Raw genomic sequence first — 25,518 nt, forward strand, 5'->3', positions numbered from 1 at the left:
TTCTTCAGACCCAGGACCTCAGGATTATGCCCTCCAACAAATACAATCCAAATACATTATGCCCTCCAACAAATACAAAAACAATTTAGCAACCTTCCGCAGGCTCTTAGCCCAGCTTCTGCTGAGGCCCAGACTGCAATCTCCTGTCTCAGGAGCTCTCTCCTTCTCCTAGGGGCAGCAGCCCCCCCTTAGGACACTGCAACCCACCTTAGGGAGTAAAAGAACACTCAAAGATTTATCACCTCCCCAGTCACCTTCTCCATGCCTCCTTCCAGGAATTGGCTGGGGCATGATAAATATATTTATGCCAGTCATCTACATCTCCCTGCCCTATATTCTGGAAGCTTCTTCCAGAACCAGGTGGGAAAAATGATAAACCTAGCTTAGGAAACCCTGAACAGACAAAAAACAGTCAATCACTGCTCCATTTAATATAGTCTAAACGCCAAAAATGACAATTAACTTGGCAGCCTAACTAGAGGAGGGTGCTACATATATTTTTTGGGGGGCCTTTGGAGTGGTCTTTGTGCTGTTTTTTTTTTTTCTTTGTAAGTGTCACTTTTTCTTGCAGCACTTTCAACAGAAAGAATGAATACAAAAAACGTGAGGTCCCCCCAGGAAATCCATACCAGATTCTCATTCTGAGCATGCTGTCTGGCTGGTCAGGAAAGGGCAGAATGAGCGAACGTCCTGAAACATACCAGGCCACATATCCTCAGCATGGGGACACCTCCAGGCAAGGTGCCTTGTATCCATGTTGATGAGGACAAGGGCCTCTTCCCCACAACCCTGGACAGTGGTTGTCGGGGTCTGCAGGCAGACAGTAAGTCCCCTTTAATAATAGGGGGACCTCCAGATACCACCCCCCCCCATGTGAATGTTAATGGGGTATAGCAGCTGTAGCTCCATCATCAATCGTGCTGCCCGCTGACAAAAGAAAACAGGTGACCTGCACATGACCGATCCCAATGGTACCACTATCCAAATGACAGCTGTCTGAGTATTAAAATTCATTTTTTTCTGCCCCCCACCCCCACCCAGGAGAACCAATCCGAAGGGGATTCCTTTACCAGGTAAACAGATCTGCTCCCACCAGAAGGGGGTGAAAGGTGAAGGGGATCACCTGTGGATTAGACTTTATGCACAGAGGAACTAAGCACAAGGTGGAAGAATTTGTTGCTATTGGGAACTGAGAGATACACAGAAGGAGGAAAAATGGACACATTGGAGTTGATTTACTAAAACCGGAGAGTGCAAAATCTGGTGCAGCTCTGCATAGAAACCAATCGGCTTCCGGGTTTTTTTTTTTTATTAAAGGAGAAGTCCAGCCTGAGCTTGTTTGGCTGGACTTCTCCTCTGGGTCACAGAAGTGCAATTCGTTTTTCACTCCTGTGACCCGTTTTCAGAGGAGAGTGGTCTGAAAGCTCTCCGCTGACGTCACAGGAATCAGTCCAGAGACCTCGTCATCCTGACTTCCCAAGTTTGGATCCGCCAGCTGCCTTGACTGATGGCAGTCTCAGCCTCTCAGTGAGCCGTTCCCCGCCCCTCCACAGCTCAGCGCTCCAATAAGCATGGAGGATCAGAGCAGGAGAGATGCTTACTGACAGGCAGCATCTCTCCGCTCGGGGAGGAGAGAGAACCGAGCTATCAGCGATGTTCGGTTGCTCGGTTCTCAGTGCGGAGACGTCGGTCTGATCCTGCATCTACCTAAGTAAGTATGAATATAAAAAAGCAAAACCCATACTACTCTTTTAACCACTTTCGGACCACCCACCATCGTTATACGTCGGCTGTTTGAAGGAGGATATCGTAATGGCAGCATAACCCAGATATCCTCTTCTTCAGTGAGAAGTCCGGTTTCAGACAAAAGTGGTCTCTGCGGTGGATTCTGCAATCACTTTTATCGGTGGCGGGAGAGGGCCCCCCCCACCACGCTACAGTGCCCTCCGTCGCTTACCAGATCTGTCAGCAGGGCAGAGGCAATCGGATCTTCACTCTTGCTGGGCATGGAGACGAGTGAGGGGAAGACAAGTAGCCTCCAGCTACTTCTAAGAACAGAGCATTTTGCTGGGAGCTCCTCTAGTAGGACGAGAACCTTGCTGCTCCAATCCCTAAATAAACTATGTATGTGCTTTTCAGCCACCTACTAGATACACCTCTCCAGGGATTGGCTGAAGAGAGGTGTGCCTGATAGGTAAAAAAAGTGGTCAAAGGTTCAGGTTGCCCATTGGCCTTGCCCAACTTCCTATGTTCCAGAAGCCTTTAGAAAACAGGGGAGACCAGTCAATCCTGCAGCCTGTGAGGTCCAGAACAGCCAAAAACAATCAACAACTACTCTACTGATTTACGGAGTAGCAAAAAAAATAAAAAATTTGCCTAACTTCCTAGCAACCTAACTTAATAGGAGGGTGCTACATTTTGTTGCAGGTCCTGTTTGACCTGATATGATCAGTCGAAAAACAATAAAGCTTAACTCATCTCTGTTATAGGGGGGAGGCCAGATTTGGAGGCCCAAATATACAGGATGTCCTTGGCTCTTGCATTTTCTGCCCCCTCTTGTTTTGACAGAATTTGATAAAACTTTTTTTAAAAACACGTTCTGTTCTGTCAAAGCATGAAAAGCCTTTACGTGTGCATTCGTTAATGTTATTAGCTGTTCCTTTCTATAAGTTGTCACGTTTTTTGAGGTTTAGTGGACCTGCAATAATGTTCTTGATTGGATTTTATATGCCATTTTACCTTTAAATACATTCCAAATGCACTTCAATGCCTTGACATATGCTTCCAACTTTCTCTCGTGTTCATTTTAGCATAAAGTGACAGCAGATAATTCTTCCAACAGATTGGGGGGGGGGGGGGGGAAATATTTCTGTTCCAGCGGCTCCGATTAAAATTCCAGAGCTGTGAAAGAACAGACACATTCTACAGTCTCACATACAGCAACATTTAATTAACTCAGTTGTGGTTGAAGACATTGACATTTACATTTGATCACACCAAAGTTTTAACGTGAAAATATTTATGAATACTAAGTTAGCCAATGAATTTTATTAAGAGTGCAGCCAGTCAAACAATGAAGGCGGTTTTTTTTTGATGGAGACCTCTGATAAGAAGCTGCAGCTGATATAATGTGGTTGACGTCTACCCTTATAGTCTTGGGAGAGATGGAATACACTGTGTGGCCAAAATGATGGAGTTCAGGGATCTCCAGTGAAGGGTACAGGAAAGCTACAAAGACATTGTAGACAGTTGTGCTCTTCTAACCTTTGTGGTAACAGTTTGGTGAAGACCCTTTTCTGCTCCAGCATGACTGTGCCCCCCCACTGTGTACAAAGCCAGCTTCAATGTCTTGATTAATTTGATGTGCAGGAACTTGAAAGCCTTACTTACTGGACGTCGCCAGGTCCAGTGGCATAGCGTGGGTGGGGGGGGGGGGGGGGCAGCTGGCGCTGTCACCCCAGAGCAACATTTAAAGAGGCCCAAACAGGGCTGGCTCCATCATAAGGCAGCCCAGCCAGTTGCTTTAGGATGGCAGCATGGGGGGGGGGGGGGGGTGTTCAAATCCAAATGTACCTGCTGTTTAGCTGCTGTCATAGAGAAAGCAGGGAGAACTGATCCAAGCATGCAGAGGAGGATGGAGTCCGATCCTGAGTGTGTGCAGGCAATGAGCTCCATGCTGTGCGCGAGGGGGGGGGGTGGGGGTAGGGCCGGGGCTGCAGCTACTACCCCCAGCAGGGATCTTGCTGGAGATATTCTCCTGCCTGTGTAGGATGCAGCCAAGCCTCCTGTCCCTGGTGCTGCAAAACCAGTGAGATATGGGGTAGGGGGGTATCTGGGGGGGTGTGTTCAGAGTGGAGGGATGGTGGGGGGATCTGGGGGTGTGATCAGAGTGGAGGGATGGGGGGGGGATCTGGGGGTGTGATCAGAGTGGAGGGATCTGGAGGGGACTCTAGGGGTGTGATCAGAGTGGAGGGATGGTGGGGGTGTGATCAGAGTGGAAGGAAGGGGGTGATCTGCAGGTGTGATCATAGTGGAGGGATGGGGGTGATCAAAGTGGGTGTATCTGGGGGTGTGATCAGAGTGGAGGGATGGTGGGGGGATCTGGGGGTGTGATCAGAGTGGAGGGATGGTGGTGGGATCTGGGGGTGTGATCAGAGTGGAGGGATCTGGAGGGGACTCTAGGGGTGTGATCAGAGTGGAGGAATGGTGGGGGGAATCTGGGGATGTGATCACAGTGGAAGGAAGGGGGTGATCTGCAGGTGTGATCATAGTGGAGGGATGGGGGTGATCAAAGTGGGTGTATCTGGGGGTGTGATCAGAGTGAAGGGAATCTCAGGGTGTGATCAGTGTGGAGGAATCAAGGGGGGGGGGGGGTGTGATCGGGGTGGGAGTATCTAAAAGTCCACAGGTTCGGGGGGAGCAAATGACTTACCTTGTCCTGGTTGCTAACAGCGCTATGCCACTGGACAGGTCTTCTCATCCATCATCAGTACCTGACCTCACAAATGTTCTTTTTGATGACCTGGGTTCTAGCCTTCCCATGTACTTCCAGTGTCATGACAATGTTGGAAATGTTCTTTTCAGTTCCAGCATGACTGTGTACAAAAGTCTATAAAGACATGGTGTGATCCGTATGGTGTGGAGAATCTTGAGTGTCCTGTACAGAGCCCTGACCTCACCCCTACTGAACATCCTTGAGATTAATTGGAATTCTGATGGTGAGACAGGTTTTATGTACCTGATAGAAATAGAGCTGGAGAGGGGGCTTCACTTGCACCTTTTGTCCAGCACCACTGGTAGTGATGGCAGGGGGTGTGAGGACACAGAGTGGCACAAGTAGTAGATCAACAGGCAAGAAAGAGGAACTGGAACACAGTGACACTTGATCAGCAGGGAGGAGCGTAACTCAGACGCAAGCCAAAAGATTGTCAACAGCTAGGCAACAAGGTACAGGAACATCAGGCAGTGGCAGAGTCAGGATGCAGGTTGGGGACAGTACACAGGCAGGGAGGTACCGGAGCAGAGTGAGAGGACAAGCCAAGGTCACAGCAAAGCAGGCACGAATCCAGAGACTGGTCAAAGATAAGCCAGGTCATGCACGAGTAGGCAGATATAGCAGGTCAAAGAGCAGGTTAAACAGGAGCTAGCTGAAGACCACTCAGCAATCTGTTCATGCCATAGTCCAACTTAAATGGGCCACTTGGCGCCAGTATTGGGCGTGTGTGCACCATAAAGTGACAGACATGACAAACAAATTAAAAGTGGGAAAAAGGGAAGCGGAGAAAGTGCTAAGTGCCATTGTGCAATACAATGGCCAGCCTCCCGGACAGAAATAGAAATTCCTCTGGTCCTAGTCAAAAGGCCCGGCCCAAGACGCAGCTGTGAAAAAAGTGTGATAGTGCAGTATGGGCACCCCGGTTTTGGGTGCTACCGATACTAACCTTCTTATTGCTGTATGTGTCCCCATTGGGGAGATGTGATCTCGTTGGGTAGATGTGCCCCCACTGGGTAGATGTGCTTTCATTGGGTAGATGTGCCCTCATTGGGGAGATGGGCCCTCATTGCGTAGATGTGTCCCCATTGTGGAGATGTGCTCTTGTTGGGTAGATGTGCCCCCAATGGGGAGATGTGCTCTCGTTGGGTAGATGTCTCCTCGTTGGGGAGATGTGCCCCCACTGGGTAGATGTGCTCTCATTGGGTAAATGTGCCCTCATTGGGGAGATCTGCTCTCGTTGGGTATATGTGCTCCCAATGGGGAGATGTGCTCTCGTTGGATAGATGTGCCCTCGTTGGGGAGATGTGCCCCCATTGTGGAGATGTGCTTTCATTGGGTAGATGTGCCCCTAATGGGGAGATGTGCTCTTGTTGGGTAGATGTGCCCCTAATGAGGAGATGTGCTCTTGTTGGGTAGATGTGCTCTTGTTGGGTAGATGTGCCCCTAATGGGGAGATGTGCTCTCATTGGGTAGATGTGCCCTAATTGGGGAGATGTGCCCCCGTTGGGGAGATGTGCTCTTGTTGGGGAGATGGGCCCCCATTGTGGAGATGTGCTCTCGTTGGGTATATGTACCCATAATGGGGAGATGTGCTCTCGTTGGGTAGATGTGCCCCGTTGGGTAGATGTGCCCTAGTTGGGGAGATGTGCTCTGGTTGGGGAGATGTGCCTCCATTGGAGAAATTCGTCTTCTCTATTTTCCTTGTACAGAAAATAATGGAAAATTTAGTCGTAGCAGAAGTTGACGGGAAATCTTCCAATAAGGACACCTGCTATGGTAACAGTGGATCTCCCCCGACTTTGGAGACATCCTTTCTTACTTCCTGGTGTGTCTCTGGAACAGGAAATCTCCCAAACAAGAAACTAGACACGTGCAATTTGTTTCGTTCCAAATTCGTTTTTTAACAATTTTCGACAAACTCGTTCATTTGGAAACATCCAAATTAACGAAAAACCCCTTTAAAAAAAAATTCCGAATATTCATAAATTTGAATGCTCTAGAATTCGAATACTCTAGAATTCGAATACTCTAAAATTCGTAAATTCGAAAATTCGTAAATTCGAAAATTCTAAAAATCCAAAAATTCTAAAATCTGAAATAACTAACTAATAATAACATAACTATTGGTAACTATTAAATTATAGGGAATTGGAATTTCCTTTCAAATTTGGCTGTTAGTGAACGTAACGAATACGAATTAAGAATTATCCGAAATAACGAATGCTGTATCTAAACGAATATCACCTTATGAAATAATAATAATAGATAACAATACTAAGAATAAAAACGTTTTATTATTATTTTTTATGACTATTTTTTTCCGTTCCATTTGTTTAGATGCAGAATTCCTTATTTCGGATAACTCATAACTTCGGATAAATTCGTATTTGGTACGTTCTCTAACAGCCAAATTTGAAAGAAAATTCCAATACTTATAATTTAAAAGTTAAATGTTTGTGAAATCCTACCAAAAAAAAAAAAAAAAAAAGGGGTGGGGGGGGGGGGGTGGAGGAAAACCCCCAACACAGCCCTTTTTTTCCTTTCCTTCCTTTTTCCCCCTAAACACTCCATACAATATAAGGTGAGATGTTTTTATTTTTGTTTATTTAAGGATGGATACTGTGGCAGCCCATGTGGCTATTCATCCGATTCACCTGACTACCGTGTCCCCTTTCAAACTTTACGCACACAGAAAAAAAAAAAAAATGTTATTAGTTAGTCATTCTTTCTAATTTTCTTTCTTATTTTCGGATTTATGAATTTTCGAATTTTACGAATTGCAAACATAACGAATGACCCGAAAAAAGCCCCAAAAAAAATGAATGAAACAAAAACAAAAATTAACAAATTTTGCGGCAGTGCACATATCTACAAGAAACAGGGAAAAAAAAAAATAACCTGACAGGGGTCTTAACCATTTCCTAAAAAAAATAAAAATGTTGTTTTCTTTATATGCACTTTAATGTTCAGATGGCAAAATACAAATACATTTAAAACTAAAGACATTTTTTTTTAATACTTTTTTAATAATATTCAAACAAAAGATGTTTAAAATTCTAAAGCCGATTCAGGAAACTCAATAAAGAAAATGTTAAATTCAGCTGAAAATGAATTCATCATCACACAAAGACATTTAAATGTTTAGAAATAACTGAAGGCAAAAAATTGATTCTGCAAAAGGTTAGACAAAACCATATTGACTGCGCATTGACGGCGACAAAATAAATGTATTGTTTCGTTTTTTTGTTCGTTTTTTTGTCAGCTAAGCCATGGCAGCTTGTAAATTTACCGAAAACAAAACATTTCATATCGAAAAGAACCATAGGTCACATTTTATGCCCCTAGAAAAGCTCTCAATAATGTAGCTCACAAAATAAAAATGGCTGCACCATGGCTTCCAATAGGACTGGTCAGTGATCATGAGTGAATGCCACACACACTAGACATGTGTTCCGAATTCGTTTTGTAGTGAAATTCGAAAAATTTGTGAATATAAAAATTAACGAAAACCTGTTTAACGAATTTTCCAGAATATTCATGAATTCGAAAATTTAAAATCTCAAAATTCAAATATTTGAAAATCCAAAAATCCATAAATTTGAATATTCAAAAATCCGAATTTCAGAATTTCAGAATTCTAAAATAGAATACCAATTCATTAGGGGTCCAAGGGAAAAATGTCCCTTACAACTATTATTAGGCTTGTGCAATTCGTTTCGTAACAAATTGAAATTCGGCCGAATTTTGCATCTTTTGGACATTCGGATGCATCCGAATGTCTGAATAAAAAAATAATGAATAACAACGAATACGAAAGAAATATAACGAATGAATTTGAATGAATTTGAATGAATTCAACATGATTCGGTAATTCTTTAACCACTTGCCGACCAGCGCACGACGATGTACGTCGACAGAATGGCACGGGCAGGCAAATGGGCGTACATGTACGTCCCTTTAAATTTGCCACCCTGCCATCGGGAGCGCGCCGCCGGCAGCGCGCTCCCGCGCTGGTCGGGACCCCCGTGAGTCCGGTCGCGGGACCCGCGGACTCGATCGCCGCGGGCGTCCCCGCGATCGTCTCACGGAGCGGCCGAATGGAGGAAATGCTGTGTAAACAACATTTCTCCATTCTGCCTAGCAACTAGTGACGCTGATCTCTGCTCCATGTGATTGGAGCAGAGATCAGTGTTCACTAAATGAAAGCCCAACCCCCCCACAGTTAGTAACACACCCCTAGGGACACTTAACCCCTACACTGCCACCCACTGGTTAACCCTTTCAATGCCAGTGTCATTTACACAGGAATCACTGCATTTATATAGCAGTGATTAATGTATAAATGACAATGGTCCCAAAAATGTGTCAAAAATGTCCGATGGGTCCCCCACAATGTCGCAGTCACAATAAAAATCGCTGATCGCCGCCATTACTAGTAAAAAAAAATAATAATAAAAAATTATTAATAAAAATGCTATAAAACTATCCTTATTTTGTAAACGCTATAACTTTTGCGCAAACCAATCAATAATCGCTTATTGCGATTTTTTTTTACCAAAAATATGTAGAAGAATACGTATCGGCCTAAACTGAGGGAAAAAATTTTTTTTTATATATTTTTGGGGGATATTTATTATAACAAAAAGTAAAAAATAATGCGTTTTTTTCAAAATTGTCGCTCTATTATTGTTTATAGCGCAATAAATAAAAACCGCAGGGGTGATCAAATACCACCAAAAGAAAGCTCTATTTGTGGGAAAAAAAGGACGTCAATTTCGTTTGGGAGCCACGTCGCACGACTGCGTAATTGTCAGTTAAAGCGACGCAGCGCCGAATCGCAAAAAGTGGTCTGGTCTTTGACCAGCAAATTGGTCCGGTCTGAAAGTGGTTAAAGATCTAATGAAACAAAAGTTCAGCTCAAAGTAAATCTTATAGTCCAATCAGCTAATTAATTTTGTGTCGGAGGTTGGATTACTGGCAAAGTGCATTCCTGAGAACTGAGTGAGAACGGGTGTTGTATTGTATTTGAGCCGAGGAGAAGAGACGTTGTCATTGTGTGTGTTAAAAGATTCAATAAACAAACGACTTTCCAAACTACGAATCATTATCACGAATGTCTATACATACATAAATAGCGAATTTCAATGAATGCACACGAATTAATTAGACACTCTACGAATAATAACTAATTATCCGAAAACGTATTAAAGTAACATAACGAATATAACAGAACGAAATGATGTATTTTACGTATGACAACGAACCGAAACTAAACGAAATTTTCCATTGTGCACAAGTCTAACTATTACAGGCAGCTAAAAAGATTATTGGTATTATATTGCTAGCTTTGCAAAGTGGTGTTGGTCCTGGAACTATGCAAATGCCATCAAATGGAAGGTCAATCAGTAACAGCTGAAGGAACCCTGGTAAGACAAATTCATTGTGGCCCAATGGGAAAAATGTCCCTTACGTTGGTGGTCATTAGTTTGAGCTAGAGACCGTGCTGCACCTGTAGAATGGTTCATGATAGATACTAAATGATGATGGTGTTGATCTCTTATTGGAGATATGGGTTGCTACCTTGCTGGTTCGATAGAGATGTGGCTTCAGCTGAGAAGATAATTTTGTGAAGAGAGAGGAACATCTGGTGTGCGCAATAAGGAAACTCTTGCTGAAGAGTATAGTTGTTTATTGGAGGTACATGATTTACCTCCAAAGGACAATTCTATTCTTCATCAAGAGTTTCCTTATTCTAGACACCGGGTGCTCCTCTGTCCTTACTCAAGCATCGGTGGTCATTAGGAAGACTGCAATCCTTACAGTGTTGGCCCAGGAACTATGTAGTCACTATCAAATGGAACGCTAATTAGCCACAACCCAAGGAACCCCTGGAAACATCTGGAGGAACCCCAGGATTCATTGGAACCCTGGTTGAAAATCTAGATCAGTGATCTCCAAACTGTGACCCAGGGACCTGATGAAGCCCTTCGCTTGCTGTCCAGCCCTATTTCATTCACTGACCAAAATGAAGGGGCACGATTCCTCCCACTGACACCAATGATGGGGCACTATTCCTCTAAATGAGACCATGGATGGGGCACAATTCTTCCCAATGACACCAACTGGGCCCAATTTTTTTTTTTTAAAGCCCATGGCGTGTGAAACACACTCAAAAACGTCACCCGGTGCCAAAAAAAATGTGCACACGCATAAGGAGTGAAACACGAAAATGTGCAACGGATGTACACAGGCCCTCTAAAATCAGAGGGCCTTGCCCTGGTCCTCCGGGGTGTGAGGCTCCAGACGGGGACTTGGGTACTTTACACTTGGTCCATCTGGCCAAAATCAGACGCACTCCTTTCTCTGGAGGGTCTGTCGAAACAGACCCTCCCAACTACTCGGGTGGGGCTCCCCCCGAAGGGAGACCCCATGAGAGAGGGCGAACTAAGCCAGAAGGCTATGTCCACTCCCTCCCAAGACTTCCAGGGCGGGCCCGAGTACCTACACGCTACCAGTCATACGTGCAAAAAAACGTGTACAAAATACAAAAAAAGTGACAATTGGGCCAAATGGCACCAACGAAAGGGCACAATTCCTCCCATTAACACCAACTATGGGGCACAATTCCTCCCAAAGACACCAAAGAAGTGTTTTTTCCCCACTGATGTCAGGACCTCTTCTACTCCCAATGGCCACAGTCCCCGAAGCCCCCTGATCTTGATCAACCCTAGGGATCCAGCACTACCGTTTTACCTAATTTTGTGAGAAAACCCATTAATATCTGATACATGAATCCCAACACGTCTGCTCCACAGCATAGAAAATGGCTATATAACCTACGGGAAAAAAGCAACAGAATCACATTACTTAAAAAAAAAAAAACATAGTTTGTTTCTTTATGTGCCTTGAAAATTTGAATAATGTTCTATGTGCCTTTGAAAATTGGAACCAAAAAAAAATAAAAATAATCAAATATATGCAAAGAGGCCAGCTTGTCAATAAAGCATTGGTTTAGAGCATGTTTCTTTTAATTAGCTATTTTTTTTGCAGCAGGCCTGACTAGGCTTGCTTGTTTTGTGTTACGTACCAGCACGCGCAAGCCCTCTTTTCTGCTCGCTGCAGACCTACTTCCTCTGATCGGCACCTAATTCCTGTGGCCTTTGTGTCTGAGAAATGGTTTGAAATCTCCTGCTGACTGGCTGAAGTCTGTTTTTCTTCCTTGAGGGCAGGGCAGACGCCATGTTTCAGTTTACTGGTACGTACTGCTTTTTTTTTTTTTTTCCAGAACAGAGTTTTTAACCCAAAACATTTTTTTTAAAAAATGCACCACACAGCCTTTGACTGTTTTTGTAAAAGGATTTATGAAAAAATATGACTTTGAAAAATTAACGACGGGAAGTAGCCATTTGTGAACTGAACTAATATATTGGTGGCCACGTTTTATCCTGCTTGGTGGTGGCTCCTCGTTCCTGGTCAATTGATAAGCTGGCCGATGGTTGCTCCCTTAAAAGAGGCTCTGCTACGTCTACTGCAGGTACAAAGTAAAGGGTTTCCCCAGAGGAGCATGTATCTGGAGCCACGGCCCAAGCCTTTCTTGGTTGGATCCTGCCTGGTTTTTTCGACACCTCTGGGTAGTATCGTAAGCTTCTATCTAAGCATTGCCTCCCAAACATTTCTAATGGCCTAGCACTGGCTAATTGGCTAATATGAATGTAAAGGAGGCAAGAAAGGACGGGGCAATTTTTGGCACTTTGGCAAGTTTTGGCACTTTGATGAGATGGCGGAGCTTTAACTGCGTTGAAAAGAGTCCAAAAGGTGTTGTATCCAATTAAACAGTTCAATAAAAGTCTGTGAGCCCACCCTCTTTTTTGAAGCCCCCTTCACCAGGGCTTAGAAAACATGCTGAAAATAATGGAGTCTGCGCTAGAGAGGTATACAATTGTGTGTGTATATATATATATATATATATATATATATATATATATATATATATATATATATATATACATACATATATACATATATATATATATATATATATATATATACCTATATATACCTATATATATATATATATATATATATATATATATATATATATATATATATATATATATATATATATACCTATATATATATATATATATATATATATATATATAGATAGATAGATAGATAGATAGATAGATGTAGATATAGATATATATAGATATATATATATATGTATATATATATATACACATATATATATATATATAATTAACCCCTTCAATACCAGACATTTTCACCCCCCTTCCTGCCCAGGCCAATTTTCAGCGCTGTAACATTTTGAATGACAATTGCGCGGTCATGCTACACTGTGCCCAAATGAAATTTTAATAAAAAATTAAATATATAAATATAAATAAAATACATACATATAAATAAATAAATATAATATAAAAAAGAGCAACACGTTTGGAAAAAAAAACACAATATTTTTTAACTTTTTGCTATAATAATATCCCTAATAATATAATAAAAATATAATATAATAATAATAATATAATATCCCAAATGAAAAACAAAAATTCTCAGTTTAACCTGATATGTATTCTTCTACATATTTTTGTTTAAAAAAAAAAAAAAAATCACAATAAATTATTTTTTTCCCTCAGTTTAAGCCGATATGTATTCTTCTACATATTTTTGGTAAAAAAAAAACCCAATAACCGTATATAGATCGGTTTGCGCAAAAGTTATAGCGTTTACAAAATAGGTTATTGATTTATGGCATTTTTTATTATTATTATTTTTTTACTAGTAATGACGGGGATCTGCGATTTTTTTTTTTAATGTGACTGTGACATTATGGCGGACAGATCGGACACTTTTGACACTATTTTGGGACCATTGACAGTTATACAGCAATCAGAGCTATAAATATGCACTGATTATTGTATAAATGTCACTGACAGGGAAGGGGTTAAACACTAGGGGGCGATCAAGGGGTTAAATGTGTTACCTAGGGAGTGATTCCAATTGTAGGGGGGGTGGGACTGACTAAGGGAGGAGACAGAATGGTGTTTCTATATACTAGGAACACATGATCTGTCTCCTCTCCCCTGACAGGACGTGGATCTGTGTGTTTACACACACACACACACACAGATCCACATTCCTGCTTCATGACAGCCAGACACACACATTGGCTCCTCCTCTATACTGCCGGGAAGCCGAAGACGTCATATGACGCCCGCCCAGGATGGGAGATCCCGTCTGCGGACGTCATTTGACAATGGGCGGGATGGGAAGTGGTTAAATACAAATGTCTTGTGGGACTAGTCGCCATGCCACAGCAGGTGGTTGACGGCAAGCATCACATGACTAACTTCACACCTTTCTCCCTCACTGTCCATTCAATATTTTTCAAGACCTGATGAAGGGGGATATTGAGACCCCCCGAAACACATCGGTTATGTTCAAATACTTTTATTGGACTATTTAAAGCAGAAGTAAACCCAACATTTCAAAAAACTGTTACATTTCCGCCACATGCTGGGAATGTAACTGTCACATTGGTTGTGCTCCCCACCAAACTGTGAAACCATCCAATGACTAGTCTCATAACTCATCACGTGTGCCGCATCATGCCAGCTGAAGATTAAACAGAGGCCAAGATGGCAGCTTCCTTGGCTGAAAACGATAAGAGGGTTTTCTTACACTTTAATAAAATAAACATGTACTATATCAATATTATTAATAACAATAATAATGTGACCCAATAGTAAAAGTGTGGGGGCTGCTCAGGCTAGGGGTATGGGTCAATAGCTATGAGTGCAGGGGCCAGGAACAGAGCTTGTCTTGGCTCCAAGCTTCAGTATAATAGGAGGAATGTCCATGTGCCATACATTGTAACAAAACCCACAGTAAGCAGAGGAATGGCAGCCTCAGCCAGAACGAAATGCGTTGGGTCGTAGCCTGGCTGGAGCCCAGGCTGAGGCTACCATTTATCCTCTTACCATGGGTTTTGTTACGATGTACAGCACATGTACATTCCTCCTGCAATGATAATAGTGATACATATTTATTCCATTAAATAGTCCATTAAAAGTCTATTGTTATTATTATTATTATTATTATTATTATTTTTAATAAGAAGAATAGGAATAATAAGAATAAGAAAAAGAATAGGAATACAAATAAATATTTATTCCATTAAATAATCAATTGAAAGTCTAGTATTATTGTTATTATTATTATTATTATTACATATTTATTCAATTAAATAGTCTGTTAAAAGTCTATATTATTATTATTATTATTATTATTATTATTATTATATAGTAATAATATATAATATATTTATTCCATTAAATAATCCATTAAAAGTCTATTATTATTATTTATATTATTATTATTATTATTATTATTATTATTATTATTATTATTATTATTAAGAAGATGAAAAATAGGAATAATAAGAATAAGAAAAAGAATAGGAATACAAATAAATATTTATTCCATTAAATCATCAATTGCAAGTCTATTATTAATATTATTATTATTATTATTATTTTTAATACATATTTATTCTATTAAATAGTCTGTTAAAAGTCTATATTATTATTATTATTATTATTATTATTATATAGTAATATTATATTTATTTATTTATCATCATCATAATATAAAATATTATTTATAAAAGATAAATGTTGGAAACCTTTAAGGGCGACAGCTCCACTATCTTGTCAGCCTCTGAATTTTTAGGCTCTTCTACATGGGAGCCACGTACCAAGTGCTAACACTCCACATTACAGCATGGGAACAGACATGGGTAGGCAATCCAGTTCCACCCGTTCATCTTCTCTGCTGCACTTTTTTTTTAACTTCAATATCGGTGACTTTTTAAGGTGAACCTTTTGCTCCATTTAAAATTAAAATGTTTCCCGCTAATAACCAGAAATAATATTTGGATGATCTTATCTGATTTGGGTTCGCCCATGGTCTGACTTCCTCCGACTTCGTGGCTAAGTCCCGCCAAATGCCATTCCAATGTCCAATGAGAATGTATCAGTGGCCAGTAGAGGTGCTCTCACAGGAGGATGGCAGTTGGTAGAGCATAACCATTCAAATCAAATGGTCACAGAAAATACTTTTTTGGGCAATAAAGCCAACAGAAGGCATATTATGGTGCCTGCTTTTAGGCAGGGCTTTTACTTCTAAACTTTAAAATGAAGACCACGTTCACTTTAAGATGGCCATCTCTTGGGGGATAGGTGACATCCCTTTCTAGATGTAGATGAAGCACAGATTCACTTTACGATGGCCATCTCTTGGGGGATAGGTGACATCCCTTTGTAGATGTAGATGAAGCACAGATTCACTTTACGATGGCCATCTCTTGGGGGATAGGTGACATCCCTTTGTAGATGTAGATGAAGCACAGGTTCACTTTACGATGGCCATCTCTTGGGGGATAGGTGACATCCTTTGTAGATGTAGATGAAGCACAGGTTCACTTTACGATGGCCTTCTCTTGGGGGATAGGTGACATCCCTTTCTAGATGTAGATGAAGCACAGATTCACTTTACGATGGCCATCTCTTGGGGGATAGGTGACATCCCTTTGTAGATGTAGATTAAGCACAGGTTCACTTTACGATGGCCTTCTCTTGGGTGATAGATTACATCCTTTGTAGATGTGGATGAAGCACAGGTTTACTTTTACGATGGCCTACTCTTGGGGGATAGATGACATCCTTTGTAGATGTAGATGAAGCACAAGTTCACTTTACGATGGCCATCTCTGGGGGGATAGGTGACATCCCTTTGTAGATGTAGATGAAGCACAGGTTCACTTTATGATGGCCATCTCTGGGGGGATAGGTGACATCCCTTTGTAGATGTAAATGAAGCACAGGTTCACTTTACGATGGCCATCTCTTGGGGGATAGGTGACATCCTTTGTAGATGTATTTGAAGTGCAGGTTTACTTTACGATGCCCATCTTTTGGGGGATAGGTGACATCCCTTTCTAGATGTAGATGAAGCACAGGTTCACTTTACAATGGCCATCTCTTGGGGGATAGGTGACATCCTTTGTAGATGTAGATGAAGCACAGGTTCACTTTACGATGGCCATTTCTTGGGGGATAGGTGACATCCTTTGTAGATGTAGATGAAGCACAAGTTCACTTTACGATGGCCATTTCTTGGGGGATAGGTGACATCCCTTTCTAGATGTAGATGAAGCCCAGGTTCACTTTATGATGGCCATCTCTTGGGGGATAGGTGAAATCAATTTGTAGATGTAGATGAAGCACAGGTTCACTTTATGATGGCCATCTCTTGGGTGATAGTTGACATCCTTTGTAGATGTAGATGAAGCACAAGTAAATTTTACGATCACCATCTCTTGGGGGATAGGTGCCATCCCTTTGTAGATGAAGCACAGGCCATCTCTTAGTGGATAGGTAGTTGCTTCATATATCTGTCATATGACTAGATTCAAACAAAGTCATAAACCTGGGTTTTTGGTTCAGCGCGCTCAATATCTGCCTCCTTTCTCTAGTGATAGCGTGTCCTATCATAGACGAAACCAATTTTTTGGTTCCTAATGCTCCTGTGAGGTTGCTAATTTCTAGCAAATTGTCAAGCTGCAGATTGGTTCACGTCGCAAAATGGCTACCTCCTGTATGTATAAATGGCAGGTACAGTTATGATATTTGTGTACTTTATGATATATAGAACTTTTAACCCTGATTATTATTTATTTTATGATATGTTTCAAGCTATAATGATTTTCACAGTTTGCATTATGTACATTTTTATATATTTGTTACAATTTTTATGTTTGCAAATTTGTGTATATGATGTACAGTTTTGATTTTATACAATATGTTGTATACCTTGTGTGGAACCTGCAAAGTCTTACATTGTTCTAAGGAATTTTAAGCATGAAAAGCAAATATACATTTTAAAAAAAAGGATTGCTAAAAGCATGTCTACTTCCCGTCACCACCAAATGCCTTTCACGGAGGACCAGGCTTCAGATCTGTGGCAGGTTGATAACAGAGTGTTGGTTTGGTGAATTTTTAATTTAAAGGGAACCTATCACAGATCTTGGCAAGTTTAATGGAGAACATCTGGGAACTGGGTCTAAGCAAGGATTCCTTTAGTGAAATATTACATGTAAAACTATAAAGACCAAGGCATAATGTATGTAAGTAGATGACTTCAGTGTCATGAGAGCTGTATGTGTCAACCAAAATCCAATCTATGTTAATGCCCCGACTCTATCCATGAGGGAAGCTATACAGACCAAGTCATATATATATGAATTATGTTAGCTTCTGGAGAGCTTTCTATACTAGGGAAGCCCAATCTGTCTTCGTTCCCTACCTCTGACTAGAAGGAAATGATAAATTCAACTTCAGGAGAGCTGGGTATGCCAGAGACACCTGTTCTGTTTTATGCCCCACCTCTACCCAAGAAGAAAATATAACGATCAATAAGCAAATGGAGTGAACTTCAGGATCGTGGGGTATACCAGGGAAGGTTAATTTGTTTATTGCCTCATCTCTTCCAAGGAGAAAAACCAAAAGGACCAAGCCCTATGTTAGTAAATTAGGTCAACTTCAGGAGAGGTAGGTATACTAGGGAAGCCTGCTTGCTTAATGCTCTACCTCTGCCCAAGACAGAAAGCAAGTCCTAAATAAATTGATGATGCCAACTTCATGGGATCTGCGTGCTCCAGGGAAGACAGATCTGTTTCATGGCCCACCTCTTCCCAAGAAGAAAATTATAAAGACCAATTCATGAGAGCTAGGTATTCCAGGGAAGGCTCTTCCCAAGAAAAAAAATATATAAAAAACAATTCATATATAAGTAAATGATGTGAACTTAAGGAAAGCTTGGTATACCAGAGAAGCCTGATCTGTTTAATGCCCCACCTCTTCCCAAGAAGAAAACTATAAAGACCAATTCATATTTAAGCAAATGGGGTGAACTTCAGGAGAGCGGGGTATGCCAGGGAAGCCTGATGTCACATACCAGGCGTGAGGCATAGGTGCTGAGAGGGTTCAAAAAAGCACGGTTTGCCAGTTACTGAGGTCTGATTAGCTGTTCACCGGAAAGGTAGCTGGAACAGGCAGGATGCACCATAGGACAGGTGTGCTTGGGTGGCCCCAGGTGTACTTTGACAGTGGAGCAGACCGTGAACAGAACCAAGAGCCAGGCCAGGCGTCATACACGGTAGATCAGCCAGAGATGGATTCAGATAGCAGAACCTTAACAAGCCCGGGGTCATACATGGTTAGACTGGTGGGAGCAGAGTCCGTGAGGCAAGCCAGCCAGGGTCAAAAGCGATGGAGCAGAGGGAGCTAGAAGAACAAGCCAGGAGATCAGAATAAGCAGGTAAAGGCAAGCAGGGTGAATAACGGGAGGTCCAAGAGTCAGAGTACACAGAAGCACAGGAAACATGGGGGAGCTGACGATAATCCAGCAATGTAGTGCTCACAGCAGCAGGCTTAAATAGGCCAGTGGGTGACCGCATCTGCCACACCGTGTGCATGTTATTGAGCAAGCGCGTTTGCCTGTGTTTTCACCGTCGCATCTAGGTGCACTGCTTCGTGCTGTGTGCGCCAATGCACACGGAAGTTCACCAGGTGCGCCCATGATGGATATTGACAACATTGCCAGTTCTTCTATTAGCCCTTTCCCTAACACCTGATTTATGAAATGCTCCACCTTTTGCCCAAGAGGAAAAACCAAAGGGGCAAAGCCCTATATAAATAAATGAGGTCAGTTTCATGAGAGGTGGGTATTCCAGGGAAGCCTAATCTGTTTCGTGCCCCACCTCTGTCCAAGAAGAAAGTTATAAATACCAATCCATGTATAATCAAATGGGGTAAACTTCAGGAAAGCTAGATATATACTAGGGAGGTCTGCTCTTTTTTAATGCCCCTCCTCTGACAAAAGAGAGAAACCAGAAGGACCAAGCCCTATATAAGTAAATGAGGCCAACTTGAGGATATCTGTGCATGGGGGAAGCCTGATTTATCTTCATGCCTTACCTCCCCCATAAAAACCAAACCATGTATACCTAAACAGGGTCAACTTTAGGGCCTAGTGCTGCTTCAAGGTTTTCAAAATACATTCATTTAGCATTATTCTTCATTGCTATTTTTTTTTTTGCTTTTCCAAATTCATGTTCAACGAATAGCTGAAAAATAAGAAATAACAAGATGTTTTCATTAATACAAAATAAATGTTCATTAGCTTTATACATTGTATTGATGTTACCTCCACAATTAGGAATATTAAAACATCTTACTTATATATTTAGCTCGCGGTTCCGTTAACCATTTTTTTGTATCTAACCTTGTTTTTGTGGAGGGAAGTCCATTAAGTACACCAAGGTCAGCTTATTTGTCTGCTGATTTTTTTTGTATTTTTTACGATGAGTCAGACAAGCATTTATTTGTCGGGTTATGGCTGTATGCACGGTACAATGGGGCTGATTGAGAAGAATGGAGACATGCTTGTTTTGTTTGCTGTTTTTCTCCTTCTGTCAAGGCGTATTTTTTTTTTTGTACTTGAGGGTCTAAGAGAAAATCAAGGCGAAGTCTGTGAAATATTACCGCCGACATGAAAGCTAACACTGGCCTCGCGGCAGCAGTCATCATGGCTGCTCAGTTGGCCTACGGAGGATCTGGGATTTCGTCCAAGTTGGTCATGCACACATTTGGCCATCCCTGAAGGATCCAACTGTTTGGCATCCGGATCGAAAGCGTGAAATCTCGTAGGGCACAATAGATGCGTTCCGATTATTTGCTGAATATGCCGACAGATGTGGTCCACTTATGCCCAATTTTTTTTTTTTTTTATCGTGCCCATCCAATATATGGTTGTTGCCAGGTATGACTTGGCTGAATTTTTTTTTTTTTTTTTTTAATTAAATACCATTGTAAACATTATCGTTAGTTTATAAACTTTTCAATTTGAGAATTAAAGTGTAACTTTATGAAAATTTTTTTTTTTTTCTGTGGCAAAGTGGAGGGATAGATTCCCACAATGTTTTTTTTTTTTATTGTGGAATATGTATGTACAAGAATGGGATTTTTACGGTGCCATAATAAACATAACAAAGTATTTATAAAACGTCAAATTTTATTGTAATATACAAATATTAAAATTATAGATTATCTTAATCACCTATTTATTACCTACTTATACCCTTATTCATAAGGTTTGGCACAAGGTTAGGCAGCTCCAACAGGTTACTGGTTTTACATGTTTACAGTCCAATATGCCGTAATAGTAACTATTCCGAAATAGCCCAAATTCAGAAGGCAACGAGATGGAGTCAGCGAGGCATTACCCACCTTCGCCATATCTTTCATAATGGCTCATTGTGTTCCTTCGATATGCTGGCTGTGAGGTCTATGCTATTCTACTACTACCAGCTTGAACATGCGGTTGCAGTGCAGGGTCCAGGCGGTGGAGTGGCAGCTGTCCCCGACTCCGGTGTTCAATATGGTGGCCCGAAACTGTCTCTACTAAGGGATTTATATCCCGATGGTACGCAATGTTGTTGACTACCTTCCTGACTTAATTTCCTTTGAAGGCACATGAGGTCTAGGCGAGGGATGTGGGCCCTTTCATGGATGACCAGCGGGGGAGGCCTTGCAGAAAGTACCTCAATGTTCTCTCAATGTGTCGCAGAGAGTCATGCAATTGTACATACTTCTGAGAGCTCGTTTTACCCCACACAGAATGAGTATTTTGGATTCCCCTACGTGTGGCAAATGTGACTTAATCCATCTGACCTGGAGATGCCCAAGGTTGCATAGATATTGGGTGGAGGTGTTTGGTACCATAAACCTGGTGTTACAGATTTATATACCATTAGACCCAAAACCATGTCTTCTGGGCATCTTGGATGACCTTCAGTTGCAGGCTCATACGAGAGAAGCTGCTACTAGAGCTCTTTTTCAAGCCTGAAGGGTTCTGCTTAGTCAATGAAAGTCCCCTGACCCCCCTTCCGATAAGGAATGGCTCCACTGTGTGGGATAAACTCTCAGATTGGAGAAATATATCTACCAGCACAGGGGTAGACCCCATAAATTTGATAACTTGTGGGGTCCATGGCTGGACACACCAGGCCTGAGCCCATTGGAATTGGTGTTGGGGCAGAATACTAATAGGCCAAGGATAACTCACTTGTTTAATACCTTTGAATATAGGTCAGCTACTGCATACATTCAGCTATGTATATTTTGGTCACCTTCAGCAGAGGCATCGCTCCCCTTAGTTTTTTTATGCACATATCATTGTATTTAGTGTACATGGCCTATATGATGTCATTTATCAATCTCTATGGATGTTATAGATGCCGTCTTGGAAAAACATTCTGTACAATACTGTTATGTTTTTGTTTCTTTTTCTAAATAACATTTTTTCTGAATTAAAAAAAAAGATTCATATAAACCATCACAAAACATCTATAAGGCCATAATGTAAGTGCAGTGACTTCAGCTCAACATGTTTCACCAAACACTGACTTCTTCAGGAGACCTGTGAAGCACTGTATGAAGTATCACTACAGGTAACAGAGACAGCACATAATTAACCACAGTACATATACCCATAAGATTATACAGAATTTGTTATTATTGAGAATTTACTGTTGTCTTTATTACCTGTAGTGACACTTCATGCAGTACTTCACAAGTCTCCTGAAGAAGCCAGAGTTTTGTGAAAGATGTTGAGCTGAAGGCATGATGGCCATATGGATATTCCTTGATGGTTTTTATGAATCTATGGTTTTAATATTTGTATATTACAATAACATTTTATAAATGCTTTGTTATGTTTATTATGACACCTTAAAAATCCCATTGTTGTACATACATATTCTGGATTTAATTGGTGGGATGTGGTGCCCTGACCCTCAGACATCTGGCTGACCACATTGGCACTAGTTTTTTTTTTATGGCTCTGATGGAAAGAAATTCCCTTACTTCCTGTCCCGCTTACATTGACACCATGGGTGGGGGGACCTTAATTTTGTGGGTCATATAGGAGAACTCCACACTTAAGGCTTACCGCACGGCTTGGAACACCTACTGCCGGTTCCTAGCCGCTTGTCCCGGAACCACAGAAGACAACGTCACTCACGTCCTAGCCTTCATATCTTATTGCCATACACAGCTGGCTCCCACCCATAACACTATCAGGCTGTACCTAGCCGCCGGTATTCAGCATTTCCTGTCCTTACAGAATCCAGGAGAGCCATCTGTGTTCACAGCCCATACAGTGAAAGCCCTGCTGTGTGGAATTCAGAAGCAGCAGCCCGCTACCAACGGCAAACGCTTACCCATCACAGGTGCAATCTTCATTGGCTTGTCCAAAATCCTCACACGTTCCTCCTTTGGGCTCTTGTCCAGCCTGATCATGCAGGCGGCCATCTACCTCGCCTTTTTACGGCTTCCTACTACGTAGCAAGTTCACCTCTGGTAGTACCAGTAGTCAGGTACTGTACAGACACCTACTGACTTGCTTCCCAAACCATTATGTCCTTCATCTTATGGTCTCCAAAACACAACAAACTGGACCCGGAGTAGATATTAACTTCGTCAGGACCAGCAACGCCTGGTGCCCAGTAACGATCCTTGACCGTCTGCTCTCTCACCTACCCAGCCAGCCAGTCTCCAACCCGTTACTGCCTTTTCTGGTCAACCTCCTGACTCAAACATGTTAGGGTCCTACTGCTCATCTTAGGCCTAGACCCCGGGCGGTAGTCTGGACATTCCTTTCCGGATTGGCGCAGCCTCAGCAGCATCTCAGCATGGAGTATCAGACCATGTGATCAAGTAGTTAGGCAGATGGAAGTCCACTTACTTCACCAGATATATTCCGAACCCTCAAAAGGAGATGGCCCTAGCATTCTGCAAGCTTGCTCAATGAGCTTAGGACCAATAAAGATATACTCCCTACCTGCTTATTTTTTGTCCCTTTTCTTGGCTTACCTACCAGAGGACCAAAAGCCAAAAGCCAGATCTCAGGTCTATTTATGTTGTAGGTCTTGTCGCATGTTTATGTGATCCACATCTGTCTCGGTCTTAGGACATAACCATATATATTATCAATATTTTCTTCTATCTTTTCATGTGACAACACTGAAGAAATGACCCTTGTCTACAATGTAAAGTAGTGAGTGTACAGCTTGTATATTGCTGTTCCCTCAAAATAACTCAACACACAGCCATTAATGTCTAAATCGCTGGCAACAAAAGTGAGTACACCCCTAAGTGAAAATGTCCAACTTGGGCCCAGTAGCCATTTTCCCTCCCCGTTGTCATGTGACTGGTTAGTGTTACAAGGTCTCAGGTGTGAATGGGGAGCAGGTGTGTTAAATTTGGTTTTATCGCTCTCACTTGCTCATACTGGTCATTGGAAGTTCAACATGGCACCTCATGGCAAAGAACTCTCCGAGGATCTGAAAAAAACAATTGTTGCTCTACATAAAGATGGCCTAGGCCAGTGATGGCGAACCTTTGCACCCCAGATGTTTTGGAACTACATTTCCCATGATGCTCATCTACACTGCAGAGTGCATGAGCATCATGGGAAATGTAGTTCCAAAACATCTGGGGTGCCAAGGTTCGCCATCACTGGCCTAGGCTATAAGAAGATTGCCAAGACCCTGAAACTGAGCTGCAGCACGGTGGCCAAGACCATACAGCGGTATAACAGGACAGGATCCACTCAGAACAGGCCTCACCATGGTCCACCAAAGAAGTTGAGGTCACGTGCTCAGCGTCATATCCAGAGATTGTCTTTGAGAAATAGATGTATGAGTGCTGCCAGCATTGCTGCAGAGGTTGTAGGGGTGGGGGGGTCAGCCTGTCAGTGCTCAGACCATACGCCGCACACTGCATCAAATTGGTCTGCATGGCTGTCATCCCAGAAGGAAGCCTCTTCTAAAGATGATGCACAAGAAAGCCCGCAAACAGTTTGCTGAAGACAAGCAGACTAAGGACATGGATTACTGGAACCATGTCCTGTGGTCTGATGAGACCAAGATAAACGTATTTGGATCAGATGGTGACAAGCGTGTGTGGGGGCAACCAGGTGAGGAGGACAAAGACAAGTGTGTCTTGTCTACAGTCAAGCATGGTGGTGGGAGTGTCATGGTCGGGGGCTGCATGAGTGCTGCCGGCACTGAGGAGCTACAGATCATTGAGGGAACCATGAATGCCAACATGTACTGTGACATACTGAAGCAGAGCATGATCCCCTCCCTTCAGAGACTGGGCCGCGGGGACAGGGCAGTATTCCAACATGATAACCACTACAAACACACCTCCAAGACCACCACCGCCTTGCTAAAGAAGCTGAGGGTAAAGGTGATGGACTGGCCAAGAATGTCTCCAGACCTAAACCCCATTGATCATCTGTGGGACATCCTCAGATGGAAGGTGGAGGAGCGCAAGGTCTCCAACATCCACCAGCTCCGGGATGTCATCATGGAGGAGGGGAAGAGGACTCCAGTGGTGACCTGTGAAGCTCTGGTGACCTCCATGCCCAAGAGGGTTAAGGCAGTGCTGGAAAATAATGGCGGCCACACAAAATATTGACATTTTCACTTAGGGGTGTACTGACTTTTGTTGCCAGCGGTTTAGACATTAATGGCTGTGTGTTGAGTTATTTTGAGGGGACGGCAAATTTACACTGTTAACCAAGCTGTACACTCACTACTTTACATTGTAGACAAGTGTCATTTCTTCAGTGTTGTCACATGAAAAGATAGAAGAAAAGATTTACAAAATTGTGAGGGGTGTACTCACTTTTGTGAGATACTGTGTATATATATATATATATATATATATATATATATATATATATATATATATATATATATATATATATATTTATTTTATATATTTATATATATATATATATATATATATATATATATTTATTATTATTTTTTTAGATTTATATATATATATATATATATATATATATATAAT

The 25,518-nt window shown here is 41.9% G+C and overlaps 1 protein-coding gene across 4 annotated transcripts in view; it reads left to right on the forward strand.

Annotated features, from left to right (window-relative positions):
- The window catches only part of AJAP1 (adherens junctions associated protein 1), a 456,256-nt gene that overhangs the window by 387,158 nt on the left and 43,580 nt on the right, over nt 1-25,518 (forward strand). For 2 of the 4 annotated variants that reach the window (XM_077458283.1, XM_077458280.1), the window contains one exon: nt 11,618-11,750. The exons of 1 other annotated variant lie outside the window; for it this stretch is intronic. In XM_077458283.1, the coding sequence (XP_077314409.1) occupies nt 11,618-11,690 (73 nt within the window). In that variant the 3' untranslated portion in view covers nt 11,691-11,750. Of the gene's footprint in view, nt 1-11,585; nt 11,751-25,518 lie in introns of all 4 variants that reach the window. One more of the 4 variants, XM_077458281.1, reaches the window with a different exon arrangement.

This window comes from Lithobates pipiens, unplaced genomic scaffold (assembly GCF_037356315.1).
Source record: "Lithobates pipiens isolate NorthernLeopardFrog02 unplaced genomic scaffold, aLitPip1_a1.2 Scaffold_27, whole genome shotgun sequence".
Classification (NCBI taxonomy): Eukaryota; Metazoa; Chordata; class Amphibia; order Anura; family Ranidae; genus Lithobates; species Lithobates pipiens.